Source organism: Neomonachus schauinslandi, chromosome 15 (genome assembly GCF_002201575.2).
Source record: "Neomonachus schauinslandi chromosome 15, ASM220157v2, whole genome shotgun sequence".
NCBI lineage: Eukaryota > Metazoa > Chordata > Mammalia > Carnivora > Phocidae > Neomonachus > Neomonachus schauinslandi.
Window position 1 is genome coordinate 23842079 of NC_058417.1, and position 20695 is coordinate 23862773.

General features: G+C 39.3%; 1 protein-coding gene across 3 annotated transcripts in view; it reads right to left on the reverse strand.

The window, feature by feature from the left end:
- The window catches only part of AATF (apoptosis antagonizing transcription factor), a 102384-nt gene that overhangs the window by 42986 nt on the left and 38703 nt on the right, over nt 1-20695 (reverse strand). For all 3 annotated transcript variants that reach the window (XM_021704546.1, XM_021704547.2, XM_044921886.1), the window contains exon 8: nt 20353-20436. In XM_021704546.1, the coding sequence (XP_021560221.1) occupies nt 20353-20436 (84 nt within the window). The remainder of the gene's footprint in view (nt 1-20352; nt 20437-20695) is intronic.

The following is a 20695-nucleotide window of genomic DNA, read 5'->3' on the forward strand; positions in this document are numbered from 1 at the left end:
TTTGACATCTTGAGGAACTGCCAGTTTTGGAAAACAGGTGCACCACTTTACATTCCCACCAGCAGTGTTGGACAGATCTGATTTTTCTACATCCTCGTCAGCCCTTGTTATTATCCGACTTTTTGATTATAGCCATCCTACTGGGTATAAAATATTATTTCATTGTGGTTCTGATTTGCATTTCCCTGATGGCTAATGAGGCTGAGCATCCTCTTGTGCTTACTGATCATTTGTGTATCTTCTTTGGAGAAATGCCTATTCAGATGCCTTTGCCATTCTTTAATTAGGCTGTCTTTTTATTATTGAGCTGTAAGAGTTCTTTATATATTCTAGATACCAGTCCCTTATCAATGCCCATTCTGTGTGTTGTCTTTTCACCCTCTTGATGGTATCATTTGCAGTAGAAGAGTTTTGAATTTTGACATAGTCCAATTTTTCCTTTTGTCATTTGTGCTTTTGGGGTTGTATCTAAGAAATCATTCATGATCCACGGCCATGAATATTTACTTCTGTGTTTTCTTCTAAGAGTTTTATAACTTTAGCTCTTATATTATGATCCACTTTATTTTTTAATTTTTTTTAAGATTTTATTTTATTTATTTGAGAGAGAGAGAATGAGAGACAGAGAGCATGAGAAGGAGGAGGGTCAGAGGGAGAAGCAGACTCCCTGCCGAGCAGGGAGCCTGATGCGGGACTCGATCCTGGGACTCTAGGATCATGACCTGAGCCGAAGGCAGTCGCTTAACCAACTGAGCCACCCAGGCGCCCTTATGATCCACTTTAAGTTAACTTTTGTGCATGCTGTGAAGTAGTGATCCAACTTCATTCTTTTGCATGTGGATATCCAATTGCACCATTTGCTGAAAGACTATTCTTTTTCCCATTGAACTGTTTTGGCACTCTTGCCAAAAAAACCAAGTAATTTTTAAAGCATTTGGTTTTATGGCCACATATTCCTTGGCTTTCTGAATTTGTGACGTATAGTTATTGATTCCTAACCTTTCAGTCTTCCATGGTTCATAGCCACAAATGCTTGAGATGGAAAAAAGATTGGGGCAACCCTCTATTTAACTTACTTATTAGTCTAGCTGAGTCAGAATTTTTCAAACTCCCTCCCCAATACATAGACCACATGGGAAGCAAGTGCAGTCAACTTCTCTTACATGTGTTTCAGTCCCTCTGTCACTGAGATATGAAAAGCAGACTCACAAGGCTTGGGTTTACTCTTCCTTCAGCTTCCTCTCTAGCTCCCACAAGAAATCCTCATGAAGGGGTGCCTGGGTGGCTCAGTGGTTAAGCGTCTGCCTTCGGCTCAGGTCATGATCCCAGGGTCCTGGGATCGAGCCCCGCATCAGGCTCCCTGCTCTGCAGGAAGCCTGCTTCTCCCTCTCCCACTCCCCTTGCTTGTGTTCCCTCTCTCGCTGTGTGTCTGTCAAATAAATAAAATCTTAAAAAAAAAAAAAAAATCCTCGTGAAAATATATCTTTTTCTGCTCTGCCTCCTGCTTTACCACATTTTTTTCTTATCAGCTTCCCAGTCTTTCAAATTAACCCCCAAAGGAGTCACTTTCAATTTTTATATATTATATTTAAAGTATGTAAAAAAATAAATCTACATATACTATAATTTCAAATAGTTAGGAAGGAGTTACTATAAATGCCTATAGTATAAAATTGCCATAAAGTAACCCACTCCCCATAGGTAACTATTTTTTCTCTGTTTTCTTTCCACATTGCCTATTCACTCCTCAACCAACTCTGTAACACTAAAATTTTTGCCTCCATTGTTCTACTGAAACAACTCAAGCCAAGGTCTCAAGATCTCCATGTCTAATGGACATGTGTCATGACTCATCCTATTAGACTTCTTGAAGCAGCAAGTGACACTAGACATTCTCACCTTCCTAAAACACTTTCTTGGCATCTTTGAGGCATCTCCCTGGTTTTATTCCACAATCAGCCATCTCCTCTGCCCAAAATTACATGCTAACATTCCTCAAGACTCAGTTCTAAGCTGCCTTTTCTTCTCACGCCATATGCTTTCTCCAAGAGTTTCATTCTGTTCTCAAGACTTCAATGACCTAAGAGTTATCCCTGGAATTCCTTTTCCTTTACATTCAATATCTAATCTGTCTTGCAAGTCCTGTGTATGTGATCCACTCATTCATGAATCTGTCCATTTTTATCTATCTCCACTGCCTATATCCTACTATAGGCTAACATCATCTTCGTTCATTCCATAAATATGTATTGAGTACGCTGGGAAAATAATGAAAAATAAAACAGACATGGTCTCACCTGAGTTAGTATGATTTCCATATATTTTCTCTTGCCCCTCCTCCATTTTGCTCTCCTAATTATAGTCAGAGTAATATTTTTATTTTTATTTTTTGAGAGAGAGAGCACATGCACAAGAGTTGGGGGGTGGGGCAGAGGGAGTGAGAATCTTAAGTAGGCTCTACGCCCAGCGTGGAGCTCGATCTCATGATCCTGAGATCAGAACCTGAGTTGAAATTAAGAGTCATATGCTTAGCTGACTGAGCCTCCCAGGCGCCCTGGTCAGAGTAGTATTTTTAAAAATGCAGATACACCAGAGGATAAAATTCTTATTGCAGCCCCAAGGCTCAACAGTCTTGTCTGGTCCCTTATCTACCCTCTCCAGGCTAACCTTCCATCTCTGTGCTCCAGTCTCAACAGTCTTCTTTCTGCACCTGAAATGCTCCCAGACCTACTCCCATCACAGAACCCTTGTGCACAGGCACTGCTGGGGGCATGCTTCCCTAACCATTTACCTGCTTGCACCCCACATCCTTCTCTACTCATTTGTTAATCTCGGTTTAATCATCTCTTCTTTAGGGAAATCTTTCTTAACTGCACCCTACACACACACACACACACACACACACACACACACACACACACACACGGCTTTTGTTGTATTTAATTTACATGTTGTTAGTGGATTACCTGATTAATGCCTATCTCCTCCTCTAATCCAGAGTACCACAATCTACCTAAGCAACTGATGTCATTACCATTATCAGCAAATCTCCTTCCCAAACAATACTCTCCTTCTCACATGTTTTAGTAGGGCCCAGAGAAGTGGGTGGTTTGTTTTAAGTGGGTGAGAATTACCCTTTTTTTCTCCTTCATTTAATATATTGTTCTTGACTTATTCATTGATTAATAACAGTCAACATGCATGAATTAGGAAAATAAAACCAAGATCCTTGAAGATATGAATACGTCCATGAGAGTTTATTTCCTACAGAGCTACAGAACTAGCTTTCTTTGTGCAATGCACCTCAGCATTGCAAATATGAATTGATCCATTTCCTTGCATCATCTCAAGAATTACCCTTTTTGGGGCACCTGGGTGCTTCAGTCAGTTAAGCGTCTGCCTTCAACTTAGGTCATGATTCCAGGGTCCTGGGATCGAGCCCTGTGTTGGGCTCCCTGCTCAGCAGGGAGCCTTCTTCTCCCTCTCCCTCTGCCCCTCCCCCCTGGTTGTGTGTGCATGCACATTCTCTAATAAATAAATAAAATCTTAAAAAAAAAAAATTACCCTTTTTTAAAACCATCCCAAGAGTACTTGAATTAAAAAAACAAAAACAGGGTGCCTGGGTGGCTCAGTTGGTTGAGTGTCTTTTGTTTTCATTTTTTAATTTAAATTCAATTAATTATCATATAATGTATTATTGGTTTTAAAGGCAGAGGTCAGTGATTCATCAGTCTTATATAATACCCAGTGCTCATTACATCATGTGTCTTCCTTAATGTCTATCACCCAGTTACCCCATCCCCTCACCCCCCTCCCCTCCCCTCAGCAACCCTCAGTTTGTTTCCTATGATTAAGAATCTCTTATGGTTTATCTCCCTCTTTGGTTTCGTCTTATTTTTTCTTCTCTTCCTCTATGATCCTCTGTTTTGTTTCTTAAATTCCACATATCAGTGAGACCATATGATAACTGTCTTTCTCTGATGGACTTATTTTGCTTAGCATAATACCCTCTAGTTCCATCCACGTTGTTGCAAATGGCAAGATTTCATTTTTGATGGCTGAGCAGTATTCCACTTTATATATATACACCACATCTTCTTTATGAGTGTCTGACTCTTGATTTTTGGCTCCAGTCATGATCTCAGGATCATGGGATTGAGCCCTGCATCAGGCTCTGCACTCAGTGGGGAGTCTGCTTGGGATTCTCTCTCTCTCCCCTTCCCAGTCCCTCTGCCCCTCCCCCTCTCACTCCCCCACTAAAATAAATATTTATTTTTAAAAAATATTTTATTTGTTTGACAGAGAGAGACACAGCGAGAGCAGGAACACAAGCAGGGGGAGTGGGAGAGGGAGAAGCAGGCTTCCTGCAGAGCAGGGAGCCTGATGCGGGGCTCGATCCCAGGACCCTGGGATCACGACCTGAGCCGAAGGCAGACACTTAACGACTGAGCCACCCAGGCGCCCCAATAAATAAATCTTTAAAACAAAAACAAAAAATTAATCCAAATGAATTAAAAGATCTTCAATCACTTTTCATTCTTTTAATGTTAAAATGATGTAGATCTGTCCTCCCTCTTGGATCTCATTTCTCAAAGGAAAAAGCTGGTTCTTCTCAGGAAAAGGAGAGAACAGATCTTTTGTGCTTCCTCTAATCCATCCATACCCTCTTTCTGTAGTCTCTTTGAGATGGTCCTTTTATTGCAAAAAAAGGTGTCTTGACATCTTTATTATAAAAATCTGAATTAATTTCAATATAGTGTTTTTTATTTAAACATCTTTTATTTACGAAATACGTTTTTCAAATTCCAAATCTCGGATTTTCATCTCCCATTTTCTAAAATGCAATGATTCTAGATACGAGCTTTCATTATGTGAATATGTGTGCTGCATAATTCAGTATAAATGTAAATATCTGCTCATGAGTCAGTATAACACCACGGCCTTGGTGTCTGACAGATCTCGGTTCTGAATCCCAGCTATGCCCCTTACTAGCTGTGTAATCTGGGAGAAGTTATTTGACCTCTCCAGAGATTCAGTTTCCTCAACCATAAGGAAGTAATAATTTTATCTCATAAAAGTTGATTTGGTATTTTAGAAGATGATAAAAGTAATGCACTTAAGCAAAATTTAAGTATTCAATAAACAGAGATATTGTCAACATCAGATAACAATAATAACCCCCAAACCCCATTTGGGCAAAAAAATTCAACACCTTCCATAGTTAAATCACCACCACCACAGACGCTAACAATGAACAAGTGCAATTATTCAGTTTTCCTTTCTACTGATTTTTGACAGTAGATTAGATATAAAATGAAGGAAAAGCAGAATGAAGAAAATGTAAAAGCACAGAAAATTCACAGAAATGGTAAGTCAATACTTGAGAAGTATGCTCTTGGTTGTAGGACTTCTCCAAACCGGACCATGATAAATTAGAGCAAAAGTGACCCTCTCCTTTATCATTTATTCCATTTGAACAACTAACTGCTATTCCCTTTCCATGACCTGCAACTCTGGCCACTATCCTCTGATCACAAGGTCCCTTCCACCCAGTAGCCCCACCCCGCCCAGTCTCACTCTATTAATGCGCTGTCCACCCTTCTTTGAAGGTCCAGATCAAATGCCATCTCCTCCTCCCTGCAGCCTTCTTGAACTCCCCCAAACTGTTATTTCTCTCTCTTCTGAATTCTTTCATACCCCCTCACCAAGCATGCTGGTTGTTTATATTTCTGTCATCTCCTGTGCCTGGCTGTAAGCTTCCCGAAGGCAGGGTATATAGTCTGACTCAAATGCTCACCTCCCCCAGAAGTCTGCATGCTGCGGTGCACACAGCAGTTATTCAATACCATTTCTAAAATGACAGTTATGTAGCAAGCATTCTTCTAGATCTGGTGATCAGGGATGAACAGCATCTAGCTTCTGCAATGGAAAGTACAATAATTACAGGAAGAGTAGTATAGAGAAGAATGGAGAGAAATCAGGATGTGTGAATAAAATCCAAGAAGCATCTTAATACTGACGTTACAAATAACCCACCTTTAGTTACTAAAATAAGAAAACGTATAGCTAGAGGCTACCATTGAAAGTCAGCCTGACTCTGCCTCGCTGCCCTTGGTCTTTAAGGATTTGATTAGTTTTTCCACTTTCTGATTCAGTGCTGCATCATGCCTCCACTCCAGAGCGAGAGCCAAGTAAGACCTACAATTTGGAAGGGATGATAAATTCATTCACTGAATAAAGTAACACTGTTTTCTCAGCACAAGTTCTAAAATATTTCAAAGGCCATAATATTTCACTAGGCTTGGCCATTTAGATTAAAATTTATTAGTCAAAACAGAAAACTTTCTCATCAGATCCCATATATTCCATTAGGCATGATATATAATGTCTCCCAATGTCTAATTATTAACTGGGAGTGTAAGTAAATCACTATCAGTATTAGGCCCTGATATGTGCAGACAGGGTAAGAATTAAGCAATTCGAATGCTAAAGAACTTCTTTTTTTGACAGTTTGCTTTTCCTTTCTTTTTCTTACAAATAAAAACAATTTTACAAGAATCAAGTGACAAATTTAGCCATTCGTCCTAATCCATACCAAACTAACAATGTACAGAGAGTTCTATTGTTCAGAATTTCCAACAGTCCTCATTTCCAGTATTCTGCCCCTTGAACACCAGATGGTTATCCTGGTGTGTTTCTTTTTTTTTTTCTTCTATCTTTTTTTTTTTTTAAAGATTTTATTTATTTATTTGATAGAGAGAGTGAGAGAGCACAAGCAGGGGGAACAGTAGAGGGAGAGGGAGAAGCAGGCTCCCCGCCAAGCAGGGAGCTCGATGTGGGGCTCGATCCCAGGACCCTGGGATCATGACCTGAGCCAAAGGCAGACGCTTAACCATCTGAGCCATCCAGGAGCCCCTTTCTTTTATCTTTAATAAAGGTGGGAAGAAGGGTTATATATCCTTTGGGACCCCAGCTCAGTCACTGACTATTTCTGGGCATTCCTGGGCAAAGTTGTTTTTAATGGCATCAAACAATATATCTTTTGTATGGAAGAATAAGGAGGAAGTCATTCAGAACTAGAGAAAATTTTACTAAAAGGATGCACAAGGAAGAAACTGGAAGGGTAGTACTAACCTGTGCTCTGTAATGATGTTCTTTAGGGATGTAAAGCCCAGCTGAAACAAACTTCTCCCTGACTTTCCAACATTCTCCTTCTAGCATTTAGACTCCAATAATTCTTCGGCCCCACCAGGATCAATAACCCACTGATCCTGGCACCTTTGCAGCATCCTGCTTCTTCTCCTCATGTGCTTACTCCCCTCCTTCCTCAGGTGGAAGTGACTCCACAGTCCATCAGGATAATCACTCCTGGTATACACTCTCAACTTCCTTGCATGATGTGATATCCCTTTGTCAAACAGATTCATGATCCTTTGGGGACTGATGGGTCTTGGAATTCAGAATTTTGAGGATATTAGGAGGATAAGACAGAGTATAAAACACAAATGCCCCAGCAGAGTCTAGGACAGCACCCTAAAGTCAAACACATGAATATCGCTGCAGCAAAATATATGAATCTTCCCCACTAGGTGGGATAAATAAAGCCTTACAGGTTTATAATAGCTTCGTGACCTTCCAGATCAGATGTTGCCACCACAAAAGTTTGCCAAACTTACCAAAACAAAACAAAAAACTGTGAGTTTTCAGAACTTTTTAAACTTCAGAAATGCAGTAAAGGGATTATGTACCTGTATTCCTTTGGCAAAACCCCCAACCATGTTAAATCTCAGTACCTGCATCCATGCAGGGCTGGAGAAAAAGACAAGACCATGGGAACTGGTGTCCCCCACTGTAAGTCATTAGCACTGACCTCACGTGGATTGACTTCAGTGCTACCTGACAATTCCCCAATGGGTTTCTGCTCCACTCATTCTCCCACTCTGTCAGGGGACTCTCCCATACCTCCTCTTTTCTCAAACTTCCAGCCCCTGCCACATCTTCTCACTCACGGCTTCTTAATTCATAAAGTACAATGAAACAAGACAAAAGCACCCAGATGAGAATTTCCACATGTTTCCACTGTATCTACTTGCAAATGTACCCATATACTCTGCCTTCCCTATAATACGTATGGATGAAGTGTCCGTCAGACCAAGCCCTCTTGACCTGAATACTCCCCAGCAATTCTTGCCTCTCTTCTGAAACATCCACTTCCCCTCACTGAGCCATTTCCATCAGCATACAAAGTACATCTCCTATCTTAAAACAAAACAAAACAAGACAATCTCTCCCAAACCTCCCCTCCCCCCTCCAGCTGCTCTATTTCTCTATTCTCGTTACAGCAACCCCCCCGGACAGCTGTCTATATGCAGTATCTCCAATTTTTCTTTCATTCTTTCTTGAACCCATTCCATCATTCTACCAAAACAGTTCTTGTCAAGGTCACCATGACTCCCACTTGCTGACACCAATGGTCAATTCTCAGTCTGTATGTCACTTGATCTGCAGCAACTGACATAGGTCACACTCTTCTTTTAAAAAAAAGTTTTATTCAGATATAATTCACAAACTGGTACAATTCACCAATTTAAACTATATGATTCAATGGTTTTGTATATTCACAGAGTTGTGCAACCATCACCACAATCAATTTTAGAATATATTCATCACTCCCAAAAGAAACCCATTACCCATTACTTGTCACTTCCCATTTCCCTCCTATGACCCCCAACCCTAGGCAACCATTATTCCACTTTCTCTCTATACAGATGTGTCTATTCTGGATATCTCATATATATGGAATCATAAAATATGTAGTCTTCTGTGACTGGATCTTTCACTTAGCATAATGTTTTCAAGGCTTATTCATGTTGTAGCAATTATCATTACTTCGTTCCTTTTTATAGCTGAATAATACTCTATTGCATGGATACACCACATTTTGTTTATCCATTTATCAGTTAAGGGAGATTCGGACTGTTTTCTTTGTGGCTATCATGAATTAATGCTGTGAATATTCATGTACGATGGGTGGGCATATGCTTTCATTTCTCTTGGATATACACTTAAGAGTGAAATTACCAGGTCATATGGGAACTCTAAGTTTAATGTTTTGAGGAACTGCCAAACTGTTTTCCACAGAGGCTGCACCAATTTATATTCCCACCAGCAATATTTTCCATATCCTTGTCAATACCTGTTATATCATCTTTTTGATTATAGCCATCTTAGTAGTGTAAGGTGGCATTCATTGTGCTTTTGATATGTATTTCCCTAAAGACTAATAATGTTGAGCATCTTTTTACTGGTCATTTAAATATCTTCTTTGGAGGGGTGCCTGGGTGGCTCAGTCAGTTAAGCGTCTGCCTTTGGCTCAGGTCATGATCTCAGGGTCCTGGGATAGAGCCCCGCGTTGGGCTCCCTCTTCAGTAGGGAGTCTGCTTCTCCCTCTCTCTCTCTCCCCTCCCCACCATGCTCACTCTCTCTCTCAAATAAATAAAATCTTGAAAAAAAACTTCTTTAGAGAAATGTTTATTCAGATCCTTTGCCATTTAAAAAAAATTATTTATTTTTGAGAGAAAGGGAGAGCAGGGAGACAGAGGGAGAGGAGAGAGAGAATCTCAAGCAGACACCCCACTGAGCGTGGAGCCTGACACGGGGCTCATTCTCACAACCCCAAGATCATGATGTGAGCTGAAATCAAAAGTCCGACAACACTTAACCAACTGAGCCGCCCAGGTGCCCCTGCCATTTTTTATTAGGTTATTTATCTTTTATTATTGCACTGTAAGAGTGCTTTATATATTCTAGATACCAGTCTCTTACCAGATACATGATTTGCAAGTATTTTCTCCCACAAATATTTGTGGGTCTTTTCACTTTCCTGTTTTGCAGCACCAAAGTTTTTTATTTCAATTTAGTCAAATTTATCTATTTTTTCTTTTGTCACTTGTGCTTTTGAAGTCCTAAGAACCCATTTCCTAACCAAAATTCATGAAGATTTACTCCTATGCGTTCTTCTAAAAGTTTTATAGTTTTAGCTTTTACATTTAGGTATGTGATCCATTTTGAATTATTTTTTGTGTAGGTGTGAGGGAGGGCACCAACTTCATTCGTTTGCATGTGGATATCCATTTGTCCCAGCACTATTTGTTGAAAAGATGGTTCACTTCCCATTGCATTGTCTTGGCACCCTTGTTGAATGCCAACTGACCATAAATGTAAAGGTTTATTTCTGTATTCTCGATTGTATTCCATTGATCTATATACCTAACTCTATGCCACTACCACAACATCTTGATTATTGTAGGTTTGTAGTAAGCTTTGAAATTAGGAAGTATGAGTCTTCCAATTGTTCTTTTTCAAGATGGTTTTGGCTCTTCTGGGTCCCTTGCATTTCCATATGAATTTTAGGATCAGTTTATCAATTTCTACAAAGAGGCAGCTGGGATTCTGATAGAGATTGTGTTGAATCTGAAGATCAGTTTGGGGAGTACTGCCACCTTAAGAATATTAACTCATCTACTCTATGAACATGGGATGACTTTCCATTTATTCAGGTCTTTTAAAATTTCTTTCAACAGTGTTTATAGTTTTCAGTGTACAAATCTTTCACCTCCCTGGTTAAATTTATTAAGAGGTATTTTATTCTTTTGGATACTATTATAAATGGAATAGTTTTTCTTTTCAGATTGTTCATAGCTGGTGTACAGAAACACAACTGAATTTTTTTGTGTACATCTTGTATCCTGCAATTTTGCTGAATTCGTTTATTAGCTGATAGTTCTTTGATGGCTTCTTCGGGATTTTCTTTTTTTTTTTTTAAGATTTTATTTACTTATTCATGAGAGAGAGAGAGAGAGAGAGAGAAGCAGAGGCAGAGGGAGAGGCAGGCGCCCCGCTGAGCAGGAAGCCCGATGTGGGACTCGGTCCCAGGACCCTGGGATCATGACCTGAGCCAAAGGCAGATGCTTAATCATATGAGCCACCCAGGCGCCCTCTTTGGGATTTTCCATATATAGGATATATATATAGGATCATGCCATCTGCACATAAGAGATAGTTTTACTTCTTCCACTCCAATTTGATGCCTTTATTTCTTTTTCTTGCCTAGCTGTTCTGTCTAGGACCTCCAGTACAATGTTGAGTGTTAGTGGCAAGAGCAGACATATTTGTCGTGTTCCTAATCTTAGAGGAAAGCATTCAGTCTTTCAGCATTGAGTAGGTAAAAGTGGGTTTTCACAGATGTTCTTTATCAAGTAAAAAAGTTCCCTTCTATCCCCAGTTTGTTTTTTATTTTTGTTTTTGTTAGCTGTGTGTTTTTATCATGAAAGGGCTAAATGTTTTTTTCTGCATCTATTGAGGTGATCATGTGGTTTTTGTCCTTATTCTATTGACATGGTGCATTACATTAATTGATTTTTGATGTTAAATGAACCTTGTGTTCCTGGGCTAAATCCCACTTGGTTATGGTACATAATCTTTTTTATGTGTTGCTGGATTGAGTCTGCTAGGACTCTTGCATCTATATTCATAAGAGATATTGGTCTGTAATTTTCTTTCCTGTGTTGCTTTTGTCTGGTTTTGGTATCAGGATGATACTATATTTCCTCCTTCTTGAAACACTTTTATATGGAACCTGGGAAATCACTCTTCCCTCACTCTCTTAGCTTACCAGTTGCTCCTTCTCACTCACCTTTGCTGGCTGCCCTTCATCTGCCCAACCTCTAAATGTCTGAATGTCCCAGGACTCGGGGTTTGAATCAATTCTTTTTTTCTCTTGCTTCATTCTCTAGGTAATCTTGTTCAGTCTCATGGTATTAAATACAATCTATATGCTGATGGCTCTCAAATTTAGTCAAGCCCAAACTTTTCCATGAACTCCAAAATTATAGCTATAACTACCTCTTCAACAACTCCATATGAATGTTTTGGAGGTAACCTAAACTTAATATAATTGATCAAAATCATTAAAGCTAAAACAGGTCCATGGAGGGGAAAAAAAGCTTAATAAAACCAAAACTAAGTTCCAGATTTCTCCTCCAAATTAGCTTCTCTCATTGTTTTTCCCCATCTCAGTAAATGGCAATTTTGTCCTTCCAATTGCTCAGGCCAAAAACCTTAAAGTCATCCTGGACTCCTCTCTTTCCATGCCCCATATGAAATCCAACAGCAAATCCTGTCAGTTCACCTTGAACATAAACTCAGAATCCAACCACTTAGCACTCTACAAAACCACCCTAGTCCCAGTTACCACCATCTCTTACCTGATTATCACTAGACTCTCTTAACTAGTTTCCTGTTTGCTACCCTACCCCCTACAGTTTATTCTCAACACGAACCAGCAGAAAGATTCTTTTGAAATATTAGACCAATCATGGAACTCCTCTGTTCAAAACCCTTTAGCGGTTTCCCATCTCAGTCACAATCAAAGCCAAAGTGCTGTAAGTAGCTTACAAAGTCCTACAGTACCTGGCCCTCCATTACCTCTCTTTCCTCTTCTCCTATCACTCTTTCTTGCCTACTCCACCCCAATGACACTGGCCTCCTTGAATTTCCTAGACATGCTAGCCATCACTGTGCCTCAGAGCCTCTGCACTTGCCATTCCCTTTGCCCCATGAACTCTTCCTCCAGATACCTCCATGGCTGTTATTTATTGTCTTCAGGTCTCTGCTCAAATACAGCCTTATCCCCTGAACCTCCTACATAAAAATAGTAACCATCCCCTCCCTACCCTAGTATTCCCTTCACCCATACCTGGTTTTAGAATTTTCTATTGTACAGTCACAATACATTTCCCCTAGCTCTAAGCTAGAATGGATGCTCACAACGACAGAACTTTGCTTTGTTGCAGCCCCTAACAGAGCTCCAAGAGAACTTTCTATGATGAGGAGAAGTTCTATATTTGCACCGTCCAGGGGCGTAGCCACTAGCACATGTGGCCACGCAGCACTTGAGATGTGGCCGGTATGACTGAGGAACTGAATTTTTAACTTTAATCTATTTTAATTAATTTAAATTTAAATAGCTACATGTGGCTAGCAGCTACTGCATTAGACAGCAGAGCACAGCCTAAAACAGCAGTTACTCAAAAAGACAGCAGGTATGCAAATATTTATTGAATGAATGATGCAAGGAAGAAAGAAATCTGAAGGCTTTTTTTCTCCTTAACTTTCTATCATAGAAAATTTCAGAAATACACAAAAGTAGGCCGTAGCTAAATGAACCCTCCAATACCTATCACCAACATGAAGGCTCCTCTAACCTGAAATAAGTTTCAGTAGATATCGGCATCTCAATCCAGCTTGTAACAATTACTACAGTCTTGGAAAATAGGGATTTTATATTATCCAGAGTTTATATCAAACAGCATCTCTTAGGGTCTTTAATTTTATTTTTTAAAGATTTATTTATTTGAGAGCGCACGCGCATGGGCACGTATGCACCTGCACACACAAGCTGGGGGTGGGACAGAGAGAGGCGGAGACAAGCAGACTCCCCGCTGAGTGCAGAGCGCCATGAAGGGCTCCATCCCAGGCTGCTGAGATCATGACCTGAGCCAAAACCAAGAGTCGGATGCTCAACCGATTGAGCCACCAAGGCACCCCTCTTAGGGTCTTTTAGAAGTTATACAAAATGACTTTAGGAATCAGATCAGGTATATGTTGGGGGGAAAAACTGGTATGCAAATCAGTGCTTGAGGCAGACACCAGAAAACTACATGTATGTTTTTGTATCAAGGACCGATTACTCTCCTTCACCATTTACTTTCTCCACACGAATTTTAATGAAGTCACACTCTTAAGGAGAAGCTATGTGACCACACAAATTAAGAGAGAATCTCACTCCTGTTGGATGACACAAATTCCTTGGGCAGGGATTCCGTCTTCTTAGTCTTTATAAACCTAGCATCTGGTATAATAAATGTTAATTGAATGAAGTTCATAATTGCATAAAAGCGATACATATGAATTGTCAGAGTGCAAACAGACATACTCACTGGACCTCCAATTTCCTAAACAGATATATTCTGAAAAGGAAATTTTCAAATGGATTTTCAAACATGTCAGATCAAAGGGCAGCTTAATATGCTGGAAAGAAAATCAAACCGGGAGCAAGAATTCTTGGATTTCAATGTCCTGACTCACTAAGTGGGGTGATCCTATACTAGTCATGTACTTGCTTTAGGCTCCAGTTTGTAAAAAGACAGTCTGGCCTTGATGTTCTTCAAAGATGCTATCTAATTTTAAAGCAATTATGTTCTATTCTAGATCCACAGTACACAAAAATTTTTAAAGATGCTTATTAACTTACCTTTCTATGCCAAATCATCTTCCCTATAATTTACTTTAAAGGAGCTATACACTGAGTATGATTTAATAAGAAGAGATCATATTTACTTTAGGGAACAGGTAGTGTTCCCCATTTCCTGAGAAGTACCAAATTCTTCACTTGGGGCCACTAAAATACTGCTGGGGTCCTATGTTTGATTTATACTCAGCTGGCTGACATTGTGCTTATTAGTATAGAAAAGGCCATTTTGGCCACATATTTGCCTAGTAAATTCCTAAGGTACCACTTGTGTTTGAAAAAGTTTCTTCAACAGTTCTAAGCCAATTCTTGTCTCTTTCCTAGCTGGCTCCATAAAATGTACTGTTTCAGGCTTTGTTCTGAGGTTTTACCTTTATTAAACGAGGTAGTAGTATTGAAGTCATGCTCTGATGTTTTTTAAAGCAAAGAAACGGAAACAAATGAGGGCCAGCTGCATGTACTTTCCCTCGGACACTACTGTTAGATGAAATTTCTGGACCTTGCATTTAAAATGTGGCTTTGGGCCTCCTGTCCTATGCAGCCTCCCAATAGCAAGCCCATGCTAGCAATCAAATGCCAATACTGATGCTGAATTTGGGTCTAAACATTGACAGATCAACAATGGCAGCACAGAAGCTAGAATGTACCTCAAATAAAATTCTTACACATGGTACACAAAATAATCTTGTAATTATTAAAACTGGAGTTTAATTGGACATTGGTATTTGGTGTGGGTTGTTGTTTTGTATTTATTTATTTGGAATTTATTTATTTATTTGAAAGAGGGGGAGAGAGAGTGAGAGAGAGAGAGAGAGAATGCATGGGGGGGAGCGGCAGAGGGAGAGGGAGAATCCCAAGCAGACTCCTGCCTGAGCGCGAAACCTGATGCTTGATCTCACGACCCTGAGATCATGACTTGAGCCAAAATCAAGGGTCGGACACTTAACCAACTAAGACACCCAGGTGCCCAGGTTGTTTTGCTGGTTTTTTTTAAACCTATACTACGCCTCAAGAAACCTGATTAATTCTCTGCTGTATTTTTGCCATAATTCCAATTTTCAAGTTTATGTACTTCATATATATATATATATATATATATATATATATATATATATATCCTCTCTAAAATCATCATATAGGTCTATGTGTAATAAGTTTCATCAAATTTTTAAGAAACACAACCCACATCTCAAATAACAGTAACATTTAAAAGTAAAACTAAAAATGAAATACTGCTCTGAACCAGAAGGTACCTGTTTTTTGACAATGAATTAAAAGGAACAGGCTCAAATCAAACTTTAAAATATATTATTAACCATCAACTGAACCACTGTAGAGACATATGCCAACAGTAAGAATACTGTACTGCCATTAACCACAGGAATGGCTTGAAACATCTTATTCACACTAAGATCTAAATGTATGCAATTAAAGCCAGCACATCAACTGTCCATATTAATCACTCACCAATTTAATTAAGGTAAACCATCTTGTCAGAAAGCTTGCCTCTTCCCTATTTCGTAACATTATCGACTTTTAATAGTTCACCGAATTAGTAATTACTTGTTTATGGCATTATCAAGTATCTAAGTCCAGCATGTGGCAAGGTCAGTTATAGACATGCCCTGATGGCATGTGAAAGGAGAAATTTAACCCATCAAAGTGGTCATCGAAAGAACAAAACCTATTATCCCTTTCTCTAGACACTCCTGGTTAAATTCAAAGTGACAGGACAAACCAGATCAAAACTAAACAGAGCTAGAAGCAACATACAAAATCCTAATGAACCCTTAGAACCCAGGTATCGATTTGTCAATATCTAAGCTCAATTAGTCCTTTCAGAACAAAGTACCTCATGAAGTGACAAGAAACTAGTTTGAGGTCTGGGATATGAAAAGAATAAAAGCAGTCACTTTATATTGCTCATTGCTAAGTGCAGTCATATCTCAACCTGGAGATCTTGTGGGGATTAAATAAAGATGTATGTCAAATACCGATCTACTAAGCCAAGGAGCTGACACATAACTAGTATTCAGTAAATGTTAGTCCTTCCTCAAATCTTTAAGAATACAGGCTTATCAAGTCAAACATCAACTGATGGTTTAAAAAAGCAAGTCAAAACAAAAGAAAAACCTTACATGGTGATACAGATAACACATCTCATAGAACTCAGCAAACAGGATAATGAAAAGAAAAACAGATACTGAAAACATTTCTCAATGGCTCATCCTTTGTGGTCATTTACAACCTTCCTGTTTTGTGAAATTGTCTTTAGGGATGAGCTTTGACAAGAAAGAGGCCAAACGCAAACTAATTCCACTTGAGAGGGAAACTCAGAAATGCCTACAGTAGGCGAACAGTTTCTCTCATAAAATCTTCCCACTGGGTACACTTCAAGCTTTCAGCAATTCCAGTTTCCAAATAAACCGGTAGCACACCTATAAAGCTAATTTTTACATTAGAATTGTTAAGTAACAGTTCAGTAAATCATTTGCCTTCTAAGAAAAAAAAATGACTTTTTTTTAAAGATTTTATTTATTTATTTGACAGAGAGATAGAGAGAGAGAACAAGTAGGCAGAGAGGCAGGCAGAGGGAGAGGGAGAAACAGGCTCCCCACCGAGCAGGGAGCCCGATGCAGGGCTCGATCCCAGCACCCTGGGACCATGACCTGAGCCGAAGGCAGCTGCCCAACCAACCGAGCCACCCAGGCGCCCAAAAAATGACTTTCTAATAAATAATATTTCTTCTGGTTCTAAGAAAATAAAGCTTATTTACAAACTGAAAGGTGTGTAATATGATAGTGAAGTCTTTTTATGGCTCAAGAATGAAATATTTAAGAAATAGAGGTGCAGAAAGAACAGGACTTGGTCTAAAAAGTCTTAAGATCAAGTACTTGTGTTACCATTTACTATATGGCTTCCAGGAAGTTACTTAACTTCTCAGGGATGCAGTTTCTTGTAAGATTCTTTTCAACCCAAAAATGATATGATTACTTATGATATCTGATACCCCTCAGTGCCCCCTTTCTATGTATATGTGCACACATGTACATACCTATACATATGTACCTTTATTAAATAATACAGATATATTTTCAAAGTTGTAGTAATTTAAGGGCCATTATGAAACAAAGGGAGAGAGAGAGAGGGAGAATGTGTGTGTATGTTGGGTATTCTGACCCTGAACATCATTCTCAGTAGTTAGGGCATTTACACAGCCTGAATTAACCAAGTAAGCCTTTAAACCCTTACAATGAAACATTAAAATTCAATGTGGCTATAATCTCTTCCTTACAAAACATGGACCCAAAGAGTCTGGCTTCAAGTATGGTTTAAAAAAAAAAAAGGCGAAGTGTATTATATTCACCACCCAGCTCTTCCATATGACCACATTAAAAAAACACAAATGAAAACTCACAGGCCCATTGTAATACATTGTACCACTTCTGAATGCAACACTTAGCTCAGGCTTACTACCCTGACAAATAAAGGAAAGCACTTTATGAAGCCAATTTAATTGGGAGGTGACAGAAAACATACAGCCATTTTCTTTAGCCTTATCATTGAATTGGCTTCAGCTCCAATCTCGGGCAAATCCCACTCAACAGAAGAAATTAACCAGGTCAGCAGAACAGGTGCTGTGCTCTGTCTGTCAAGGGCCTGGCATCACCACAATTACTTGCACACAATGAAGCAGTAATCTTTACAGATCATCTCTCCCAAGAAGTATATTGGGGTGGGAGAGGAAAACTGAAGGGAGGCAGGGGGAAAGTGGGAAGAAGAAGAGGCAAAGAGAAAAGGCAAGAAAAGAAAATGAATGTGCAGCTGCCCTGCGGCTCAGCAGATGTCGGGATGTGATGTACGAGGCTCGGATAAGCTGTCGTAGCCCGCTGCCAAAGAGCGGTAAGTGATTAAAGCCTGCACAGTTCTAAGCACCATATTTAGAATCTGCGGGGTTTCAAGACTTGCACCCATTCCTTGCTGTGCTGCCAGATGTTGGCAACTGGTCCAGTTCCTACTGACTGTGCATGGATGGCAGCAGTTGGTACAGCAGCAAGGCAATCTGGAATGCTTCCGGAGATGCTGTACATTAACAAGTGTCACCCATCATTCACCTTTACAGAAGGCTGAAACAACTCCAATTTGCTGCCACTTCCCTCTTGGGAAACAGCCAAGATAAAGTTGCGCCTGGCAGCCCCATTTGTTTCACTCAGGTGTTTCAGCTGCCTTGCTGACCTCTATTAGTTTAAGTTTTAATTTAGATTAACCCCAGCACCCCAATTAACCAGCAAGGGGAAAAGCTAAGATGTGACTAGTCATAACTCTGAAATCAGAATTATTATTATTAATTGGGATGAAGGGCCAATCAAGTAATGCTATTTCTTTTTAAACAGACCGCCAGGCAAAAAAAAAAAGATAAAAAAATAAAAAAATCTTTCAGACTAAGATTGCCAGTGGAAGCAACTTCTCAGTAATTTCAGTTTATTTTATTAAGCCTATTTAATTTATGATGCACTTTCCATCAAACAATGTACACTTCAATTAATGAAGACTGGAGCATTTCTGATTGTCTCCCATGATCTCACACAATTATACAGCATTAATATCCCATATCAGATACTTCCTTAGACACTCTAGAACAAAATAGAGTTCCCTACTCTTCTGACAAATGGATATAATAAGAGAAGAAAAGGAAAAAAGAATCAGGGCCTCTGACTAGGAACACCTGAGGACACACCAATCCTCTTTCCTATACCCTCTCATCATTACTTTTAAGGCTCACTTATGGCAATAATTTCATTGAACATTCCAGAGTGAATAGAGAGATTATTATTTCTCTTCTTAGGGCAAAGACTCAGACCTATCCCCTTTACATAATCACCTGTTCTACTGGCCTCGTAGTGTAATTGTCCCACGTTCCTTCCTTCATATTACAAATACATAATATAGTCATCATGGCTAAACCTTCAAGAAGCAGTTGCAAATTCCTTGGCAAAAGTTAGCACGCTAAAAATTCAGCAGAGAAAAAAAAGAATATATCGATAAATAATGGCTCAACAAAAGCTGGTGTATCACTGTTGAACAGCATCCTTGATTCTCCAGAGCTAGAAAGGGGACATCCTAAAGCACATTTCATTAAGTATGACTTATCAGGAGACCCAGGATTACAGGAAATTATTTTAGTTCTTTAGAACAGCCCAAATGTTTAGTCTCCCTTTACAGTCACTAGCATCATTAAAAAGAGCAGCATGCCAGCAGATAATAATGTCAGCGAAAGAACTGGGGGACATTTGGGAGAGATTTCAAGAACTGGGCCATATTTCAACTTCTACCAATTCTGTCCGTCTTCAAAACACTACATTATTATTATAATCAACAGTAGCAGACAATCTCGATATATACTTAACTGATTTGAAGAGACATGCGTGTGCGCGCGCACACTCCCCCCCCCCCGCCCCAACAAAGACGAGACACTTAATGGGCAATAGAACCAGAAGTGCAATTCAAGGACTCTGGGATCCTGGCCCTTTAGCTCCATATCCCAATCTAATAGCAGTAGGACAAGAAACCAAATAACTAACAAATGTCCTCTATTAACATTAGCAAAAATGGCTGAGAAAGAATAAACCACCTGACTCAAAGAAGTTGCAGCTGTTTTACAGATACTTTATACTCTGCAGCAATAACAAAGTAGTTGTAGTCATTTTCATTTCAAAGGGAAAATACAACATAGAAGCAGAACAACAGGGGCACCTGGCTGGCTCAGTTGGTAGAGCATGAGACTCTCGACCTCCAGGTTGTGAATTTGAGCTCCACACAGGGTGTAGAGATTACTTTAAAAAATTAACTCTTAAAAACAACAACAACAACAAAAACAGACTCAGAACTACATAGTAAGTCAATTCTATAGACAGCAGTTTTAACTCCCTGACTCTATCCTCCTTACAAAGTAAGCTACCTTTTGGTCAGAGAATTCTATGAGGTGTTTTAAAATGCTAAAACCTGATCTGTAACAAAAGAAAAGAGTGTAAAAATCACACCTGGTGGTAAAAGTCATCATCATCAAAGACTTCACCATCCAAGTCCTTCAGGTGGGCATTGGCAGGGGCTTGAGGAAGGATCTCCTATATCAAGGAGAAAAAAGGAAGGAGTGAATCCAAAAGGGTTATCGAAGTAATGTAGCTACTATAAATAATGTGTGTAACAGTCAAAGCAGTTTTCCTTAAGATATAAAGAGCTCTTAAAATTAAACAACAAAAACATTCCAATAAAAAAGTGGACAAAGACATTAATTAGGCATGTGACATGAAAAGAACCACAAATCGTCAATAATCATATAAAAATGTTTAACCTCATTCTAAATAAATACATGAAAATTAAAAT